Raw genomic sequence first — 16,914 nt, forward strand, 5'->3', positions numbered from 1 at the left:
TTCTTCTCCCTGTCCACCTTACCCAGTCGGGGCAGGCGGGCTACGGAGGCAGAGTCCCCATCCGCCCCGGGGCTGATGGCTGGACATCAGAGGAGCTCTCTCCAGCCCCGGCCCCTGATCCCAGGGACGGGTTCAGAGATGTCTCTGTCGATGGCCCGTGCGGGCTCCTGCCTGGGTGTCTGGGAGGGGCCTCAGGGACCGTGCCCACTCCTGCCTCTTTACCTGGCCCTCCCCTTTTCGTGCTGCAGGAATGCCGAGAAAATCCTGGGGTACCTCCACACCAATGTCCTGAGCCGGGACCTCATCCCTCCACACGTCAACTTCTCGCACCTGACTGCCAAGGACTACACGGAGATGTACAAAGTCATCATGGCCGTGAAGGAGGACCACTTCTCAGCTCTGGGCCTCGACCCTTGCCTCCTGGAGGACGAGCTGGACAAGGTGTGAGGCAGGCTGCCCTTCCTGGGGTGGGCAGAAAGGCATACGTGGGAGTTTGGGACCCAGAGACAGGCCAGGGGTGGCTGGAGCCTGGATGCAGGCCTCAGAAGGCCGCCAGGGACTCATTTGCTTGCTTGATAAACCAGGACCCACGATGTGTCCAGGGAGGGAGAGAGGAAAGGTTTCAGCCAAACCTTTGGCACGAGGCACACACACACGTCCCAGAGATCACAGGAATCGTGCGGAATGACTTTCAGATGCGTTGCACAGGCTTCCTGCACGTGGGTCACGGTCATACATAATGCACTTGCAACAGGGCTTTGTACACGGCTCACAGAAAAGAAGCGCTTCCATTACTGAGTGCGCTCTGCTGTCTGTCCCCTCTGGCCCTCACGACAGTGCTGTGAGTTGAGTATTAATACGGCCCCCTATTTTGCGGCTGTGTAGCCTGTAAATTGGAAGCTTGCTCCAGGTCTCACAGCTAGTAAGGGGAGCCAGGGTTCAAGTCCCCATGCTCTGAGTCGCCCCTTGATGCTTCGGTTCCCTCCCCCGGCTGTCCCGACTCACTGCAGCTCCCACTGCCGCAATGACCCTTAGTCCCTGGGACAGAGCAGGTGACTATCGCTCCCTCCTTAATGCTCAGGCCCAAGTTTGGTCACCTTGCTTCTATTCCCACTTGCACAGCTGGAAACTTTCAAAGGGACTGTTCTGTTAGTAGGGGTAACAGGATAGAGACATGCCCACAGGGTCTTGGGACCCAGCTGGTGCCAAGATTTCCATGGGGCAGAGCCAGCTCCCTTCAGCCCAGGCCAACTCTGCCCTCTTTATGAAGCTAGGGAAGATGAGCTTTCCCTTTCTTGATGCCTGAGCTCGATGTGAAGTTCTCTGAATGCTACTGGCACTATACTAATGCCAAGGGAGCCGTGCCCTGTACCCTCTGCCTCTTCCCATGTGATCGAGAGCAAACGATCCAGTCTGGTTTCTGCCCCCAGGTGACTGGCAGCACAAAGGGCCCCTCCCTTCCGTGAGATCCCGCCTCATTTTCCTGGGCATGGCCCGGTCCTCTGAATAAAACTAGGATTGGAGCCAGGTTTTTTTCCTTATACGATCAGTCGTCGATAACATCCAAGTGACAAGAATTATACACTCATGCAGTTGGGGGAGGTGTTTCCCCACAATCAGGGGTCCCTACGGGACAGCGTAGAAGTGATGTCCGTGGGCAGTGTGTGGTCTCTTGCCCCATGAGCAGGGGCTCAGGCATGGGTGCAGTGGCTCTCCACCTTGGCTACCCATTGGAGTCCCCCGGGGGCTTCATAAAACCCACATACCCAGCTTTTAGCGCCAGACCAATCAAATGATCATTTCCGGGGGCGGGGGGGAATACTCAGGCATTGGTGTTTTAAAGGCTCTGGTGTGGTTCCATTAGGCACTGGAGGCTGGTCCCACTACCTTAAAGTCTGGAGCTCAGAACAGGATGCTCCCAAAGTTGTGGCTGGAGCCATCAGGGAAGACTTCTTAGAGGAGGAGGGTCTCAGGCTGGGCTAAATATGAGCATCTTCATCTAGATCACCTGGGATCCCTACACAGCTCATAGCTCCCAGATCCCATAGGTGAACTTCTTGAAACGGTACCTTGCTCCCTGGGGGGAGGGGGGGGTGCTGATGCTCACTCAAGTTTGAGACCCTCTGGCCAAAGACGAGATTTAGGTGGGGGCAGGGATTCCTGTGAAGGAGGGAATCGTTATTCTTAAAGCTGCAGGGGCAGAGATGAGGAAGCAAGGGGCTCCCAGGAGTGGTGTGGGCTTCGCTGAGCCCTCGCCCTCCACCCCGTGCTCAGTCCGTGCAGGGCACAGGGCTGGCCTTCATCGCCTTCACTGAGGCCATGACACACTTCCCGGCCTCCCCGTTCTGGTCTGTCATGTTCTTCCTGATGCTCATCAACCTGGGTCTGGGCAGCATGATTGGGACCATGGCTGGCATCACCACGCCCATCATCGACACCTTCAAGGTGCCCAAGGAGATGTTCACAGGTAACTCTTCCCGGCAGCGCCCCGGCCCCGGCCCTGTGGGCTGCCCTCAGGGGCGACCATTGTGCCTCTGACTTTAGGAAGACTCCATACTGAGAAGGCTCTCTGCTGCCCCCCGGGATGCAGTTGGGGCCTTGCTTACCACCCAGAGGAGAGCACTCAAGAGCCAGGAGAGGGCTGTTGGGGAATCTGTGCCAAACCCGAGCTGGAGGATGGCCTCTTTCTTGGGTCACGTGGCCCTCTCTCTGAGGGCCTGCTGAACCCCCCTGGGGGGGTGCCCTCCCTCCACATTGGCCCTGCTCCGTCTCCGCCACTCCCAGCCCTGGGCCACTCCTCTCCTGGTAGAGTGGGAGCTCAGAAGCTCAGCATCTGGATCCCTCCCTTGAAGGCCTTCAGGGAGGAGGGGTGGGAAGGGAGGGGCCTGGGTGCCCCCCAAGACCCCTGGGCCCCGCCCACCCTGCACCTGTGCCCCCACACCGGCCTCCCGGCTCTCTGTAGTGGGCTGCTGTGTCTTTGCATTCTTCGTGGGGCTGTTGTTCGTCCAGCGCTCCGGAAACTACTTTGTCACCATGTTTGACGACTACTCTGCCACCCTGCCGCTCACCGTCATTGTCATCCTTGAGAACATTGCTGTGGCCTGGATCTATGGAACCAAGAAGTAAGGGGGGGGGGGGGCCGGGGGAAGGCGGGGGACAGGAGGAGGGGTCTGTCCTATTATGACCTCCTGGAGAGTGCCGTGTCCCCAGGGCTGCTTCTGAGTGGGCTAGGAGATCACAGAGTCAGAATGTCAGCGCTCAAAGTGCCCTTAGAGATCTGGGACTCAGAGGGAGGACGTGACTCCCCAAGGCCACTTGGCTGGTAAGAGGCAGAGCCGGGCTGAGGGCGTGAGTCTCCTGGGTTCAGGTCCTGGCATCACCCTAAACTGCCTTAAATTACTGTAGCCCCTGAGTACCAGCTCTTCAGACTTCTGTTAAGCTTGTTAAGCACTTGGCGGCTGTACAAGAGGCCCCCCGCTCAGAGAGAACTGTAGGACTTCAGCAGCCCGACTCAGTGTTGGGGTGAGCAATCTGGGGGTGCGAGATGAGGTGCGGTTGGGGACCTGAGATGAGGTGCGGTTGGGGGATTCAGCAGTAAGGAAGCAGTGGGGCTCGTGGCCCGAGCCCACGGCAGAGCCACATCCACCGTCAGCCCCCCGGCCTCATTCCTCATTTAACAAATCTGTGGGCCTGGGGAGCCCCAGGACCGGGCCCCTCCCACTCTGTCCACAAGGCCGGAGCCTCCGCTCGTGTCTGGACCTGGTCTTGGAATCAGGCTCTGTCACGGCCCTGCTACAGCCATCTTCTTCCTACAAGAGCGCAGGCAGGGACGCGGGGTAAGACAGGAACAGCCCTGGGAGCCGGGGCTGGAAGAGGCTGCTCCTGCAGAAGAGGCTTCTGCAGTCAGGTGAAGCCCCAGAATATTATTCTCAACTGGATAAGATAAAATATGTAAGATACAGGAAATGAATGAAGTTGAAAACTAGGAAAGTGCTGTTGAAAATCGGATACAGTGACGCACAGGTACCTTATTTTTACTGCATGAAGTTACACGACCTAGCTATGGCAATCATCGTGAGATAGCGGTGGACATAAATGGCGTTTGTAGGCGGCTTCGATTGTAACGTGATGGGAAGGTGTCTGTGATGTAATGATTTGGTGACAAAGTCTCAGGTACTGCCAATTCCGCTGTGGTGGCTTGCATTTACGACAGTAAGAAATGCAAGATTGCACTTAGGTGTTATTGAAGTAGAAATGATGTTTTTTTCATGACATTCATGTACACAGCCTGACGGCTATTGTAATTCTACCCACAGACCCAGGCGTTAGAACCCCCCAAGTCAGGGCCCCTGGACGCTAGAGAAGCGCCCTTCACCTCTCTTCCAGCAGGGGGCGTGTGGAGCCAGACCAGTGTGAGTGGGGTGGGGTGCAAGGCGCACACAGAAGTCCTGCGGCGCCTGTCCAGCTGCCCAGGCATGTCCCGTGAACAGCAGCAAATCCCTGGATGGGGTGAGCTGTTAGGTATTCAGGGGAGGTCAGCAGAGGGCACCAGAGCCTGCGCAGAGGCCAGCTGGGCCACCGAATAATAAACTGGGAGCGCTGAATGTGAAGAATGGAAGAGCCTGGGAGGGAGGGACTGGTCAGTGAAGGCTTCCTGGAGGAGGCAGTTGTGGGGGGATACGCAGGCGCGGTGGCGGTGTCGAAGCTGGGCTCTCTGTGCACCTGGCAGGTTCATGCAGGAGCTGACAGAGATGCTGGGCTTCCGGCCCTATCGCTTCTATTTCTACATGTGGAAGTTCGTGTCTCCACTGTGCATGGCTGTGCTCACCACGGCGAGCATCATCCAGCTGGGGGTCACACCCCCCGGGTACAGCGCCTGGATCAAGGAGGAGGTGAGGGGGGACCTGAAACCCCAGGGTCACTGGCATCTCCCCAGGCAATAGAGATAAACCCTTCTAGGGGAGCTGCTGTGTGCCAGGCCCCTCCAGGGCCTTTGCACACCTGATCTGTAATCTTTACAATGGCCCAGAGAGAGAGGTGGCATTACCCCTAGAGCGCAAAGGGGGAGACTGAGGGTCGGAAAGTTTGGTGCACCTGTCCAGTCTTCCCACCCCGTGTTCTCTGTCCGTGTCTGTAGAGCAGAATTACCCATCCATTTTCCAGATGTAGAAACCGAGACCCAGGGGAGCTCGGGCGCTTAACCAAGGCGACCAGCTAACTCGAGTAGCCACCCCGATGCCTTCCATCTCTGCTGGCGCCTGGCCAGGATGGCGCGTGGGGATGGGAGAGGGCAGGAAGAGTCAGGCCTGGAGGTCCTGGGAGGGTGAGGTGGTCACGGCGTCGGACAGCAGCCCTCGCCCCCGTCCACCCCTAGGCTGCGGAGCGCTACCTGTACTTCCCTAACTGGGCCATGGCGCTCCTGATCACCCTCATCGTCGTGGCGACCTTGCCCATCCCCGTGGTGTTCATCCTCCGGCATTTCCACCTGCTCTCTGATGGCTCCAACACCCTCTCCGTGTCCTACAAGAAGGGCCGCATGATGAAGGACATCTCCAACCTGGAGGAGAACGATGAGACCCGCTTCATCCTCAGCAAGGTGCCCAGCGAGGCGCCCTCCCCCATGCCCACTCACCGCTCCTACCTGGGGCCCGGCAGCACGTCGCCCCTGGAGACCAGCGGCAACCCCAATGGACGCTATGGGAGCAGCTACCTCCTGGCCAGCACCCCCGAGTCGGAGCTGTGACCACCGCCCCACCCTGCCCTGCCCACCTCTCCCCCCACACCCATCCAGCCTGCTCGTCCCGGCCTGGCCTCGCTTCCTAGGCCAGGCCCTCTGCCCACAGAGAGGGGGGTGCCCTCCCTCATCCCCCACCCCAGTCCTGGCCAGCTCCTCCCTAGACCTGAGCAGGGGCCGGGAGAAACTCTGTCCCCAGTGCAGGCTCCCAGCCCATGTCACCTCCTGAGATCCACTCACCAAATTGCAGCTGATTAACGAGAACAATCCAGAAGTCCTGATTCCCAGCACAGTGGAGACTGCAAGTGGCCACTGTAGGGGTCACTCTCCCTACCCACTCCCTGTAACCTGGCACCTGTCGTTCTTAGGTCCTGGGCATCCCTCCGTGCCGCCAGGTGGTGGTGAGAGGCTCGGCGTCGGGTAGGACGGGGTGTGGGGCAGCCCAGAGGCTGATGAATTCAAGGTTGGGGACGGGACGATTGTGTCAGGACTCAGGGCTCAGACTTGGGACAGAATCTTGTGGAAGTCCCCAGGTCTGTTTTGTGGGCTGGGCACGGGGGCCCTTGGCCTGGGCTCTAGGTGGAATCTCCATGTTCCCGACCCTGCCTGGGGCAGCATGTGTCCCGCGTCCTGCCTGGGAGGGTGACAACTGTCCGGAACCCTTGCCCGCCTCCATGAGGGCTTAGCCAGCTCTCTCCGTCCCCACCCTGGAGCCCACAGTCCTGGCCTGTGCCTCTTTCCTCTAGAGAGGAGGGGACAGTACACAGAGAGGTTTCCAGAGCACACTTGATGGTTCACAGCACAATTCAGATGGTTTGGAGCACAATTGCGAAGCACACTCCCTCTCTCACCCGGGGGCCCAACTTTCTCACTAGCGGCAGCTTCTCCCCTGGAATGGGGGTCCCTGGAGTTCAGGGGCTCATACCCAGCAAACCTCATCCCTAGGGAAAGACAGATAACTTCACTGCCCCTTTGGGCTGCCACCCACTCTCCTTGTTCGAGCACAACCAGCGCCGTGTGCATGTCATGTGTGAATATCTCGGGAACCTTCCCCAAGCCGCCCGGCCCGTGACAGGGAGGGCACGGGCAGTGCTGTGGGCACCGGGGTTGCCCAGGAGAAGGGCCGGGTCTCTGTCCTGGGGCCCAGTCCCCGCCGCATCCCCACCCACCCCTACCTGAGGCCTCCCCCAGAAGAGGGCTGCCCTCGGAGTGCAGGCTGGGAGGACTGGAGTCTGGCTGGAGAATAATGTCTGAAGAGCGCTGGACGGGCTCGCGGAAGGATGGTCGCGTGGATGCACGGGCGTGGATGGATGGAAGGCAGGCAGCCTGGCGGGGATGGCAGAACTCCAATTGTGAGAGCTGAGGTACACGGGGCAGCAGCGGGCCACAGTGCTAGGCCCGGGCACCTTCACGCAACGTCCCGAGTCACTCCCGTGTTCTCAGCGCTGGGAGGGACAGGCCACGCCCAGGGTTCCCTCCTTCATCCCCTAGCCCCATGGTCCCCCCCACCAACTTGCCAGGGGGTCCCTCCCCCCGCATCTGCTCCCATTTCCAGCCCTCTGGCCACACCTGTCCTTTCTCAGTGTGAGGAGGGGAAGGAGACCCACATGTCCCCGAAGACATGAGCTTTTGGGGCACAGCATCCCGCCTCAGGCACCTCACCAACACCTCCTACCTGGCCCCATGCCCAATCCCAGCAGACTTAGCAACAGGAAAAGCAAGGCCCCAGGAGAGACACTCTACTATATATACTCTTCTATATATTCTATTTCTATTGTATATTCAATCTGTACATGTGGGTGTAAATGCTGTTAAATGACAAACCCAATATTATACTGTGGCTGGTGGACTATTTTCATCCTCAGTGCTGTACAGATCTATTTTCATTGTATATTTGATATATTTTTAATTTTGTAGCGTGTGGCTGGGCCAGGCCCCAGCCTGCCAGCCTGCACCAGGGCGGTTGAACGGGGCCGTCTGCTTGGTTCTTACGGGCCGGGTAGTGCTTGTAGCCTTTGGCTGCAGGCCGGGCCCCGTCCCGGCTGTGGCTCTGCTGTGTTAGACGTAAGGCCTGGAGCTTGGTGCGTGCGTGTGCGTGCGTGTGTGTGTGTGTGTGTGTGGTGCGTGCCCCTACCTGGGTGTGGGTGTGTGTAGGTGATTCGTGCCGGCCCGTGTTCACCACGTCCCTGCAGACCACACTGGCCCTCTCCCTGCCTCCCCCCTCGGCTCTGTCAGGCAAGGCCTCGGGGCAGGGTGCTGTGGGGAAAGGCAGGTGTTTCTTGCTGGTGGCCCATTACCTTCCTACCCCTGGGCTTGCCAGAAACAGGGAAGGAGGGGCTTTAGGGTGGGGGGGACAGCCCCCAAATTTATTTTCTAGCCAACTTCTTGCTGTTCCCTCTGGAGCCACAAGGTTTTCATCCTGAGGAAAAGTGCTGGGTTTCTTAAGATGGGGAGACCCCAGGAGAGCCTCTCCCAGCGCCTCTGTCCCGTGTTCGTCCTTGAGACAGTCCTGAGAGGGCTCAGAAAGGAACAGCTTCCCTTTCCCTGCGCTTTTGACACACACTCCTCACTCCTCAGGGGGGCTGGGAGCGGTTGGTCGAGGCCAGAAGAGGTGAGGCATCTGACAAGGTGAGCTCCAGCCCCAGATTCCCTGGAGGAGCGGGAGGGGCAGGCCCCCACATCCCTGTGCCGAGTCCATGTCCCTTACTGGCTTTGGTGCTGTCCATGCAGTGCCCACAGGAGACAGCGGACTCAGGGCAGGCGGGGGGGGGGGGGGGGGGGTGCCTGAAAGCGTCCCCCGGTCCCTGCTCCTGCCTGTCCTCCAGCCCCTGTCACCAGCTTCTTCCTCGGGGAGCCCCACTCCGCTGAGGCAATGCGAAGCCTGGGCTCCAGATGGGGGTGGACAGGTGGGGCATACTGGCGAGGGGTTGGCTTTTGCCCTCCAGCAATAAATCTGAGGGGACGTCTTTCCTAGTGCCAGGAGAAGCCTTCCTGAGTCAGCCTGCCATAGGTGGTGAGGCTGGGGGCCACAAGCTGCGTGGTGCCAGGCCCTCAGCAGGCCTGTAGTATTATAGGCAGGGGGCTCCCCCTCTGCCCTTCCTCACAGCTATACCCGCCTGTCCCCCCAGAGTACTCCCATGGTGGGAGAGAGCAGAGACATGAAGTCCGTGTGCCCCGTGACTGGCCAGGGCCCTGGGTCAAGACCGCTCAGCCCAGGGGAGGGGCCGAGGCATCGTCATCCCCCGACCCCCTCCTTCCTTTCTACTCCCCCCACCCACGGTGTACAATAAAGTGTTCTTACCAAACCCCTCTTGCCTTTCTGACCCGCCTCAGGCTCAGGGAGAGGGGATGGGGGAAGCCTTAGAGGCCAGCAGCAGCTCCGGGGGAGAAGCTTGGACAGGATGGGGCAGAGAGGGTTGCCGTGGGTTGTGGGTGCTAGCTGGCTGAGGAGTTTGGGGGAAGGCTGAGGAGGGATGCGTGTTTCTTTGCCTAAGCGTTGCCCTGGGTGTTGAACACACACGCTTCTAGGAGGCCTTATTGGGGTCCGAGTACTCCACACGTCTAATCTCATGTGAACAGCACGCTCTAAATTCTGATCTTTTGCAAACTTTAGTGGAAGGTAAAGGCCCCCCTACCGCACCCCACTCCAGTCTGAAATGCTGCTGCCTGATCTGCACACGCAGCCCAGGCCCCCAGCCACCCTCCATTTCCTTCTCCTTAGAAGTAAAAGGTGTCATTCCAGAAACAGCCACCAGATGGCAGGAAAACCTTTCTCTCCAGATCTTTGGTCCCCTACCCTCCTCTCCAACTCCAGCACTTCCGCCTTGTGGGTTGTTAGTGAACAATTAAGTGTCCACGGTGACAGGTTCTGTGCCAGCTATGGACACGCAAACATAGGTAAATCAACCCCTGCTGTCCTGAGTTTTCCAGAGGGAAACCACCCTCTATGTCCCCAGACTCTATATCACCGCATGTACCTCTTAATTGAGAAAGTCCCTGTGCTGAAAACGTCCCTCCTTGTAAATTCATTCAACCCTTTGGTTGAAGGTAGTGTTTTGGATTGAAATGTCAATTTCCCTGCCAGGAGGCACGCATAAACCCACTAAGAAGCAGTGGGTTTGAAGGAGCTATGGAGTCAGACTTTCCAAGTCCAAGTTCAAATGTCAGCTGCCCCCCCCCCCCCCGTTCCGAGGAGACCTAGAACAAGTTATTTTATCTCTCTTATATCTCATGATTTTGGGGGTAAGGAATTCAGGCAGGGCATGTCTGAGGGACCGTTCTGGTGGCAACTGAGGTCACTTAGTGGTGTTAAATTGGCAGAGGAACTGGTCTGGAGGGTCCAAGGCAGCCTCACTCACATTCATCCGAGTGGCTGACACCTCAGTAAGAATGGCTGGAAGGCTGGGCTCAGCTGGGACTGTCACCAGAAGAGTGTCTACACCTGGCCTCTCCAGCATGGTTCATCTCCGGGTGGCCAGACTTCTTTTTATTTTTCCTTTTTTTTTTTTAAATGTTTTTTATTTATTTTTGAGAGAGAGAGAGAGAGAGACAGAGCACAATTTGGGGAGGGGCAGATAGAGGGGGAAACACAGAATCCGAACAGACTCCAGGCTCCGATCTGTCAGCACAGAGCCCAACGTGGGGCTCAAACCCACGAGCTGCGAGATCATGACCTGAGCCAAAGTCAGCTGCTCAACCGACTGAGCCACCCAGGTGCCCCTATTTATTTATTTATTTTTGAGAGAGAGATAGAGAGTGAGCGGGGGAGGGGCAGAGAGAGGGAGAGAGAGAGAATCCCAAGCAGGCTCTGCACTGTCAGCAGGAGCCCGATGCGGGGCTCAAACTCACAAACTGTGAGATCATGACCTGAGCTGAAGCCAAGAGTCGGATGTCTCACCAGCTGAACCACCCAGGCGCCCCGAGAACAGCTTCTTCTGAGTCACGGCTTTGTCACCGATCGTTTGACCTTGGGCAAGTCACAAACCTGTGAAACTTCATTTCCTAATCTGTAAAAGGAGGATGACGATCAAATCTCTTCCTTGCAGAGATTGCTGTGAGGAAAAACTGACCTGCTTCTGGAACCCCTACTAGAATACAGTACAGAACTCTTTCCGTACTGAAATATAATAGGTGCTTATTAAATAGTAGCTCCCTTCCTTTTTGCAGCTGGAGTAGATCCATGGGGCCCGTTTCATTCCGAGGGCCCCATTACCCATGCAATGAGCCATTCTCGCAGAGCTATTCAGAAAAGACGGATTCAGCCTAAAGCCCAAAGAAACTAAGAAAGGAGGGGAGAGAAGGCGTTGTTTCCAAAGAAGGGAGTATCGCAGATCCTGTACACTGCTCCCCCCCCCCCCAAAAAAAACCAGCCTCAACAAGCCACAGAGTCTCAGCCAACCATAAGGGCTTGGGCCAGGGTTGAAGGATTCTACAAACCACGGGGATGTGGTGGTTCAAAAAAAAAAGCCCCCAAGTTCTTTAATGCTTCAAGTGGAGTCCATGCTCCTCCCCTGGAATCAGGGTGAGTAAACGTCTCCTTTGACCAACAGAGTATGGCAGAAGTGACACTAGATGGCTTGTGAGGCTAGCTCAGGAAAAGTCATGCCATGTCTAGGGATGCATTCTAGGGATGGTGGTCCTGGGGAATCCCAGCTGCCGTGTAAGAAGTCTATCTGCCCTGAGACTGCCAGTGCTAGAGAAGCTGTGTGTTTGTAGGTGGTCCCATGAAGTTTCAGCTCAATTCCCAGCTGACAGCCACTGTCACCTGCCAGCCACATGAACATACCACAGCGAGCACTCAGTCGAGCTGAGCTGGAGAGGTCTGAGGCTCCAGTGGACATTGGACTGCAGCTGCATGAGGGACCCTAAACGAGAACGGTCCCACTGAGCCCTTCGGATCTGCCGGACCAGTAGTATCCGAAGCAAAATAGGATGTTCTTTGTATTTACACCGCTAAATTTGGGGGGTAATTTGCTTCAGAGTGATAGCAACCAAAACATGAACCCTACTGATTATGTGGCCCAAGCTCCTCATAGGACAATTGGAGAAACTCGAGCCCAGAGAGGGGAAGAGATCTACCCAGACTTCCCACAAGCAGACGGGGGAAAACCAGGGCCAAAGCCTAGACTCCCAATCTAGGTACTGCAAGTACTTACAAGGAAAGCTTCCCCCTTGCCCACCCTCATCCCACCAACATTAATTCCCTGCCTCAAGCATGACCTGAGCGTCTGAGTCCTAGGGGTGTGCCAAGCGCTGAGAAGATACAAATAAGGGTCAGGCGGGGGCACCTGCCTCATGCAGGGTAGTCATCATGTGACTTGGAATGTCCTGCCACTGTCATGCCCGCTGGCTGGTTCCAGGCACACGGATGCGTTCTTCACAACACTGTCTTATGTGGGAGGAAACCCAGGAAATGGGGAGAAGATGACGTCTGTCACTCAACAACAAACAAACCATTATTACGATTACTCGATTACTCCGTGCCAGCCACAGAGCCAGCTGCAGAGCAGAGAGACTCGGTGGAGATCCCCCCTGTGGCTCCCTGGGGCAGAGCTGGCTGGCTTCTGGGTCCCTCTGTTCTTCCCAAGACTGACCCAAATGGGGAAGGATCCCTGGGCTTCATGAGCATCCAAGAGGAGCCAGTGTTTGGTCTGCCTCTCCAGACGACTGCGTCGTCTTTCCCCAGGACACTGCTGGAGGGGGCTGGGCCCATCAGAACTAATTAACCACTCTAATGGAATGAACCAGTTTTGCTGGAATTTAGCCCAGGTGGGAGGAAACTGTACTTTTCTAGATGGAGAGATGCTGAGTGCCAAGGAGTCCTGCCAGGTGGGCCCTGATTTAGGGTGTGTGTGTGTGTGTGTGTGTGTGCATGTGCACTTGTGCGCTCTGTCTCTGGACACAGGCAGAGTGTCTATCCCAGCAACTTTGAGCAAAGAGAGCTCTGGGGGTCTACTGAGCTGGTCCTGGTACTGTGACTCCCATGAATACTGTTCTACGGGCAGAGGCCACGCGCGACCCCATATCATTCTGTACCCCTGGCCCAACCACAGGCCCAGCTCAGTCTCCCAGAGCTCATTGCTGCTCCTTAGGCCAGAAATCTCTCAAGGAGAATGTACGTGTGAGGTAGCACTCAGGTCCCTGCCAGCCCTATGACTCGGGGTCCATGATTTATGAGGCTCTGAGTCTTGGCCAGGCCTGAGCTTGTGGCCTGCACCCTGTTGGCACTTTAAGAGCTGGGACATTAAAGTCCATCTTCTGAGTTCCCTAGGGCCCTAAACACACCTTCGCTGGGATTATCACAGCCACCCAACCCTGCCTCCTGCCCCTGTGCAGAAGAACCATTACAGCTGACCTCCACAGGGCCCCGAGGGCTGTCCTCTATGCTTGGCTCTCCCTGGATCCCACTTGGGAAGGCGCTCAGCATTTCACCTGGAGCCTGTTAGTCTCTGCAGGCTGCCTGCGGTGGGGGTGGGAGGCAGGGTTAAATGAACTGATAAGCAAACAAGAGACTTCCAGCCTCCTCTGGCTCTCTTCCCTAGTCCCTCCATGAGAGTGAGGGAAAGGCTCTATCACCCTCCCCCCAGTGATGAGATGATGGCTGATAAGACAATTCAATTAATTGGGCTGGGGAGCAGAGCAGGCTGGGAAAGGATGCTGGCTCCTTGACCTGGGCCTCAGGGAGGAAGGGTCAGTCCCTGGCCAGAGCTGGAATGCCAAAAGGGGGTCATGTGAGTATCATTGGAGAGATCCTTGCTTGACAGCAGTGGGACTTGCTCCTAGGCCTGGAACCCTTCAACACAAGTGGAGTCCAAAGCAAGAAGACAGAGAGGATATTGGATGGCTCCTGTCACCCCAAGGTGACTGAGCCCCACTCCAAGCCACAGTAGGGAAAGGGGAAGGGCAAAGGGCTTTGATGTCAGGCTCTCCAGCTTTGGGTTGGTGGGGTCAGCCTCAGCTCTCAGAGACCAAGGGCCTTATTTGAAGGGCTATAGAAAGGCTTGCCAGCCCTCATCAGTGTCACCCTGGAAGCAGACATTGCCCTGTGTTCCTACACTTTTGCCACACCCTTTATTGCTGGTGAGGGAAGCCCACTGTGGCTGCCACTTTCGTGTGAACTAGCACCCAGATGGGTGCTCTTTTCTGACTGCTAGAAGAAACCACAGGGCCCAGGGAAGGAAGGTGGAGAAAAGGTGACACTAGAGGGAACTAGGCTTGTAGAATTAGGAATTTCCAAGCTATTTCAATCTTGCTTCAGCCTGCTGGTTATAGAGGTCTTGGAGGAATGGGAAAAGGCAAGAGAATGCAAGGTCCCCGATGGGAAACTGGAATTGACCGGAAGCCCAGAATCTGTCGTCACCCCAAGCCTTTAAACCCCTTTTCTCCTCATCCCCACAGGCCAGAGGTGCAATCAGGAGCAGGGACTCCTAGTACCACCAGGGGGCAGCACCCACCCATCCAGAGTAGGCCGTCACAGGGCCGGCTGGGGAGGGGGCTCTCATCTATCCTGGGCTCTGCACTTTGGGGAAACAGCATGAGCTCATGCACACAGAACCAACGGAGACAAGCCAGCTGCAACGTGCCGAATCCCCCAGAAAATTCCAGAAAGGCTAGGTAACAGGTTAGCCCAGAGCTCTGGGATAAAACCTTCAGCAAAGTGGTGAGGACTGCTCTTCGGGGCCTCCGGCCTGAGGCTCAGTTCCCATCTTCAGGAGCTGGTCAGCGCGCTGAGTCAGGGACGCTACCCCCAGTGCACATTTACTCACTGCCTCTCCCAGGCTGGGCCCTCTGTCTTACCTGGCTCTTCCTGGGTTTCCCCACCCCTACGCCAGCTTCTTGACCTCCCCTCCAGGCCTTTTATTTCCCTGGCAGCTTTCTCCCTCCACCCGTCTCCCCACATGCTTATTACTGTCCACAAACATTGCAGAAGCCCCAAGAGGACAGAGATTTGCTGGGATGAGGTTGGGGGCAGGGGCAGGTAGGGCTCTGTTTTATTCATTGATTTCCATTGCCTGAACAGCTTCTGGCACACAGTAGGTACTCAAGAAATATTTACTGGATAAACAAATGACTCAGCTGTGGGATGCTAGGATGTTCGTTTGTTTGTTTTTCATTCCCCCCCACCCCACTCCCACCAATTTCTCACTCTTTCTGGAATGACTGAGTTCAGCCAGCCTGAAAAATGCAAAGTGGGGGAGACCCCAAGGGAGTCTGCCAGGACACAACCAGATAGCACTTGAAAGCTATTCATCAGTCAATTCTTTAACATCCTTGCTATGGCTCTCCAGCTTCTGGACAGTCCCAGGTCTTCTCTTCCCAGTCACATTTGGGATATTTCTTCGTTGCTGCAGCAAACCCAAAGCCAGCCAAACTCTGAAATGCAGATATTAAGGACTGGACACAAAAGAGGTACCAGCAAATGTGTGTTTCTGGCTACAGTCCAGGATGGTACCCACCTCCTCTGCATATTAGTACGAATCATCAAAGACCACAGTTCCTTTGTTTTTCTGCCCTCATTAATGAGACTTTTGCTGACAACCCCTTGCATTTGCACTGAGCTTTTAACCTTTCTTTGGAGCACACCAGGACCTTGTCTTGTTTTCCCACCGTAGCCAGGTACTACCCGATCTGGAAGTTGGATGGTACACGGGTATCCGAAGCAGGTGTCAATCCCCTTGTATTTCTGCCTTAAAACCCTCCTTATATCATCCCGATGGACATGGAGGCAGCCTGAAGCTGTAAAAAATGAGGATTAACTTAAAGATGTAGAAGAGGCTCTGGACTTAAAAACAAATAAAAACAAACGAATCTGGAAATTGCTCTTGGGATGAGGCCAGTAAGATCGGGTTGGTGCCTAATGTTTTGGGTATGGCAGCTTCTCAATCACTTAGCAAACAGGTTCTCCAGGCAGGCAGTGTGGGAGGTATCAAGATGAAAAAGCAGTGCAGGCTGGAAAGACCTCAGGGTCAGAGAGGGGAGAGGAGACAAATTGCAATGAGTGAAACAACACTGAACCAGGAAGGAGTCACACGGCAGGACGGCAGGCTGCGGCCACTTTCTATGTGCTTTCAGGGCAACAAGGAGCCATGGCTTTAACCTAATGATCTTTCAGGACCACCCACTCCACACCCACAATAGTGCCAGAACTCTGGTTTTCTTCCACCCAGACCAGGAGCCAATTCTGCGCAAGGCCGCCAGGTCCCCCATTCCACCGCAGGCAGGGTCTTTGTTGACTGTGATAGAGGCTGGTATCGAGATCACAGTCATCTTGGGCCTAGTTGGGCCTCACAGGCGCAAGATGGGGGCGGGGTGGTCAGGAAGCCCCAACACGGTGTCTGGGACAGGAGGGGGCAGCCTCCTCCACTCGACACTGTCTCTCCACCCCCTTTATTCCCCGTCCTCCAGTCCGCCGCAATGAAACCGCAACAAGGAGGGGGAGTTGACTAGAGCGGCCAGAAGGGACGGGCGGAGGTTAGAGGTCAGGGGTCGCGAGCCCTTCGGTGTCCCAGGGGCTGCAGTGGGAGGAGCTGCGGGCTCGGGGAAGGCGGGGAGCCGGGCCGAAGGGGCGGAGGGGACGGTGGCGGACGCGCGCAGGGGCGGCGCGCTGGGCTGGGCGCTGGCGGTGAGGGGGTTACGCGCCTCGGCTCGGCTCGGCTCGGCTCAGCGGAGGAAGGCTGAGCCCCGCCGCCCGGGCCCTGCAGCGAGTCCGGTCGGCCCCGCGCCGCGCCCCGCCCACCCCGCCCAACGGAGGGCGCGCCCGGGCGAGGCGGGGCCGAGAAGAAAAGGCGCCACCAGAGAGTGGCATCAGCTACCAACGCCGGAGGGAGATCGAGAACCCCCTGGGCCCCAGCCCACCGGCGCCCAGGCTCCCCCGCCCTTAGGCCACCTTTCGCCCGCCTCCTGCCGCGAGCCAAGGCCGGCGCCCCGCCCGGAGATGGGCAGACGCGCGGATGGCGTGGCTCCCAGTGCCGCCAGATCGCTGGAGCCCGGCGCCGGGGCGCTGCGCTGAAGCTCTCGATCCGCGCTGCCTGGGAAGCCTGCAGGTGTCCTTGGCCGCTCGGCCGCCGGAGCCCAGAGCCCCGCGCCCCGGAGCGGCTCCGCCCCCCAGGCTCGGCGCTGCGCAGGACGCCCCGTCTGAGGCCCCCCCGCCCCAGCACGGCCCCCGCTGCGCAGCGCCAGCC

The 16,914-nt window shown here is 57.2% G+C and overlaps 1 protein-coding gene across 2 annotated transcripts in view; it reads left to right on the top strand.

Annotated features, from left to right (window-relative positions):
• Positions 1-9,039, top strand: part of SLC6A17 (solute carrier family 6 member 17) — a 51,945-nt gene extending 42,906 nt beyond the window's left edge. The window contains exons 8-12 of one of the 2 annotated variants that reach the window (XM_040471255.1): positions 249-441; positions 2,275-2,467; positions 2,963-3,122; positions 4,730-4,892; positions 5,375-5,743. In XM_040471255.1, the coding sequence (XP_040327189.1) occupies positions 249-441; positions 2,275-2,467; positions 2,963-3,122; positions 4,730-4,892; positions 5,375-5,743 (1,078 nt within the window). Of the gene's footprint in view, positions 1-248; positions 442-2,274; positions 2,468-2,962; positions 3,123-4,729; positions 4,893-5,374 lie in introns of both variants that reach the window. The other variant, XM_040471256.1, reaches the window with a different exon arrangement.
• Positions 9,040-16,914: the final 7,875 nt, after the last annotated feature.

Source organism: Herpailurus yagouaroundi, unplaced genomic scaffold (genome assembly GCF_014898765.1).
Source record: "Herpailurus yagouaroundi ecotype Mexico unplaced genomic scaffold, PumYag 77, whole genome shotgun sequence".
NCBI lineage: Eukaryota > Metazoa > Chordata > Mammalia > Carnivora > Felidae > Herpailurus > Herpailurus yagouaroundi.